At 51.9% G+C, this 4,237-nt stretch overlaps 1 protein-coding gene across 1 annotated transcript; it reads left to right on the top strand.

Moving 5' to 3' along the window:
- The first annotated feature begins 1,106 nt into the window (after positions 1-1,106).
- On the top strand, positions 1,107-2,836 carry HNRNPA0 (heterogeneous nuclear ribonucleoprotein A0). Its single transcript, XM_061189625.1, has one exon. The coding sequence runs from the start codon at positions 1,411-1,413 to the stop codon at positions 2,317-2,319; it is 909 nt and encodes a 302-aa protein (XP_061045608.1). The 5' UTR covers positions 1,107-1,410; the 3' UTR covers positions 2,320-2,836.
- Positions 2,837-4,237: the final 1,401 nt, after the last annotated feature.

The following is a 4,237-nucleotide window of genomic DNA, read 5'->3' as shown; positions in this document are numbered from 1 at the left end:
TAATACTTAACATACAGTGTTCATGTGTTTAACTCCCTCGGCTCCCAGTCCGATTGGAAACGCCTTTAAAAACCTAACGTTTTAGTTGGGAAGGAAGCTCGCACAGATCACGTAAACATATAAAAAGATGTGTACACTAGGGTAATATGAAAATGTCCTCTGTCTGAATGCGCGAAGGGAGGCTGAGAGAGGTGTCGCGGGAGGGCTTCACGGACGGCCTAGGGGTGGCGGGGGTTTCGCGCCACGCCTTGGTCGGAAAGTCTGGAGGCACGCTGCTGTCCTTCACATGGCCTCGGGCTCTCTTTTGCGCAGGGCCACGTGCCGGCGTTTTAGTCTAATCGCCGCTCGGGCCCACTATAAACGGTTAATAACCGCCTTGCCCGACTAGGCCTCTTCCCTCCATCTTTGTGCGGACGGGAGGGGCGAGGACGCCAGGTATAGCAGCCCGGCCGAAACACGGCAAGTAAATCCAGACCCGCAACCCCAACAGTCAAGTTTTCGAAAAGCCCGCGCGTGGCGCCCCAGGCCGCATCCGTTGGGAACGGCCCCCAGCGCGTCCCCGGCTCGACCCCACCCCCCCTTCCCACCCCGCGGCCAGCCCAGGGCGAGAGGAGGCGCGGCGGTGGCAAGCGAGCTCTGCACACTAGGGGCGCCGGGGCCAGCGCGCACCGGGGAGCGCGCCCGTCCAGCAGCTGCCGAAAACGGAAGTGGATGCGAACGGATCGCCGTGATTGGCCGAGCTGACACGTCTCTCAAGGGGCTGGCGCGAACGCCACTGCGGAGGTTGGGGAGGGGATACGGCTAGGGGAGGGGGAAAATCACCGGGAACAGCCGCGGGGCTGGGGGCAAATGAATCGCAAAGGTTCGCTAAGGGCAGGGAGAGTCCCTAGTCAGGGCGCACTGAGGATCCCGGGGGTGAAAGCGGGGCGGTAGAAGCGGTGGCAGGAGCAGCGCAGGCCGATTGCTTGAATAGACCGCGGAGGGCGGGGAGTCCGTGACCTAGAGCGGCGCGGCAGCGCGGTAGGCGGGACTAATGAGAGCGAGGCGGGGATTGGCGGGCAGCCCTGGGCTGTCGTACGTCCGCGGTGACGCACGCCTCGGCGAGGGTGCGCGCGCGTTCAGCGGCCTCTTTGTGTGGTGCCCAGATAGGGGAGCGGAGGTGGCGGTAGCGGCGGCCTCGCTTTCCTTCGAGTCTCCTCGGCTCGTCCTCTAGCCGGCACCTTTCCCCTTCCCTTCCCCTTCCTCTCTTCCTCTTTCCCTTCCCTTCCCTTCTTCCCTTCCCCGTCGGTGACCGGCGGGGGCGGCTCCAGCGACGGCTGGGCCCAAGCTGTGAAGAAGCCTTAGCCAACGATAACGGCGACGGCGAAACCTCGGAGCTCGCAGGGCGGGGGGAAGGCCCGGGCCGTGGAGATGGAGAATTCCCAGCTGTGTAAGCTGTTCATCGGCGGCCTCAACGTGCAGACGAGTGAGTCGGGCCTGCGCGGCCACTTTGAGGCCTTTGGGACCCTGACGGACTGCGTGGTGGTGGTGAACCCCCAGACCAAGCGCTCCCGTTGCTTTGGCTTCGTGACCTACTCCAATGTGGAGGAGGCCGATGCCGCCATGGCCGCCTCGCCCCATGCCGTGGACGGCAACACGGTGGAGCTGAAGCGGGCGGTGTCCCGGGAGGATTCGGCCCGGCCCGGTGCCCACGCCAAGGTGAAGAAGCTCTTTGTCGGAGGCCTTAAGGGAGACGTGGCGGAGGGCGACCTGATAGAGCACTTCTCGCAGTTTGGCACCGTGGAAAAGGCCGAGATTATTGCCGACAAGCAGTCCGGCAAGAAGCGTGGTTTCGGCTTCGTGTATTTTCAGAATCACGACGCGGCAGACAAGGCCGCGGTGGTCAAGTTCCATCCGATCCAGGGCCATCGCGTGGAGGTGAAGAAGGCTGTCCCCAAGGAGGATATCCACTCCGGTGGGGGCGGAGGCGGCTCCCGCTCCTCCCGGGGCGGCCGGGGCGGCCGGGGTCGGGGCGGTGGTCGTGACCAGAACGGCCTGTCTAAGGGCGGCGGCGGCTACAACAGCTATGGTGGTTACGGCGGCGGCGGCGGCTACAACGCCTACGGAGGCGGCGGAGGCGGTTCGTCCTACGGTGGAAGCGACTACGGTAACGGCTTCGGCGGCTTCGGTAGCTACAGCCAGCACCAGTCGTCCTATGGGCCCATGAAGAGCGGCGGCGGCGGCGGTGGAGGAGGCAGCAGCTGGGGAGGTCGCAGTAACAGTGGACCTTACAGAGGTGGCTATGGCGGTGGGGGTGGGTATGGAGGCAGCTCCTTCTAAAATTTTTTTAATGCCTGGGAGTGGCTATAGGGGTAGCTGTTTTCAACCACCCAACTAGGGTCGATTCCTAAGTCCTTTCCCCTCCCACCGCCTTCCCCATTTTGCCCTTGGGGAAGCCACTTCTAAGGCTGCTCACCCTTGGGGGTGTTGCCCTGTTTGCCTGCCACCTCCCTTGTCTCCCTCTGAAGATGGACTTGGCCCCACATACACATTTTTGTGTTACAGTCATTGATGGACTCTATTTTTTTATTATTACTTGGACCTTGGTCGTTTTTATACTAGCAAGATGTCTTGTTTTAATTTGTGTTTTTTTTGGGGGGAGGGAGTGAACTTGCTGATTCTGTAGCAAAACTTGGGCGGGGGTTGGGCGGGTTAGTTTACTTTGTTGTAAGGACTTGATATCTGGCTACAGCGTTTTCTATGAAATCTCTTTGGATCCCATGCCCGAAATTTGGAAGCATATGTACAAAAATCATTTTTACGTTTTATTTTTAATAAATCATTGTGTTTGACCGTACATGTCTAACATTTTTTTCTAGGATCCATTCCGTACCGTTTTAAGGGATGTTAGTTGAAAAATTTTCTTGTTAATTCTTAATTCTTGATGTGTACTTCGAGAAACTTTTAAAAGGTCCTGTGGGTTGTTTTTTTTTTTCTTCTTGCTGTTGCCCTGGTAGTGACGTGTTGAATTTTATCCCTTACAGGTAAAACTTTTGAAGTGGTGGATGTGGCTTTTTAAAATTTTTAGTTTCTTTGCATCCATCTCTTGTACTAAATAATTTGCTTATCATCTTGACATGGTTGATCACTTCTTTCTATGAGAATTTACCTCAAAGTATGTACCGTGTAGTTCTAAAGAAATAGCTTGTATTAAGCATGTGTTTTCATTCATATAAACTGTTTAAAAAATTTCATTTGGCCTAGTTTCATCCCTCTTACTGGTTTGTCTGTAATGAATGGTTACAAATAAGGGTTATGTTTTATCCTCAAACTAAAAGCGTTTTTGTATTTTCAGAGCAGGTTTAGATGGTTTTTCTTTTTCCCCTCTAGCTGAACTGTTGTCCTTACGGAAATCCTTCCCCCAACCTTTGTGGCACCATCTATTGGCAGAATGGCAGTATATCTGCAAAACAATTCGTTTAAAAACTTGTTTAGGACAGTTGCGTCAGATTAAGAAGTTTTGCCATCAAAAATCTGTGCAGACTTTGGTTATACATTTACTTGTAACTAAGATGGGTTTTACAGGAATGTAGTTAACAGTCAATATCACAATTGCCCTTTCTACATGAGATTTGAAAATGTAAACTGCTATGCATAGCTTGGGCAGTGGCCCCATATTGCTATGACGACTAATGAACCAGCTTCGTGTACTGGTATCTTAGGTGCAAGTTGTAAAGCAAAATATCTGTGTTTTCTGCTTGGTTAACAAATGTATATTTGTAGCCCTTTCATGCAATAGAATTCAAGTTGTTGTTTATAAAAAGCAAAACAAAACAGTGATACAGGAGAAAATTGCTTTCCTGGATAGACATATAGAATAGCAACGTTTATGGATATCACAAATAAAGAATTCAATTCTTTACATGATTGAGTGAGAGTATGTATAACCTGGTGGTTGGGTTCAGAGTACCTATTAATCTAGTACCTACATTTTGATTTAATGTTATGGTAAAATATTCGACTGGAGTTTTGTGGTTGAAAGCCCAAAGCTAGCTGTATTAAGCTTTCTGAAGAGAGATTACTGGGCTTTAAAGCAAAAAAATATATTGACCCTTTTTCTCTTAATTCTTGTTGCTGTATATTAAGATTTAATTCTTGCCAAAAATTTTTTTTTCTAATTGCTAGGGTTCTGCTTTCAGGAGACAGGAAGAACGGTCAAGATTGCTAAGATGCTTAAGGCTGCTTAGTAGTCACTTTG

Source organism: Eubalaena glacialis, chromosome 4, assembly GCF_028564815.1.
Source record: "Eubalaena glacialis isolate mEubGla1 chromosome 4, mEubGla1.1.hap2.+ XY, whole genome shotgun sequence".
NCBI lineage: Eukaryota > Metazoa > Chordata > Mammalia > Artiodactyla > Balaenidae > Eubalaena > Eubalaena glacialis.
Note: the sequence above shows the minus strand (reverse complement) of the source record. Positions and strands in the feature narration are given on the sequence as shown.

Excerpts from the sequence above, each read along its gene's own strand:
- HNRNPA0 (XM_061189625.1), top strand. The coding sequence starts at position 1,411 with ATGGAGAATTCCCAGCTGTGTAAGCTGTTCATCGGCGGCCTCAACGTG.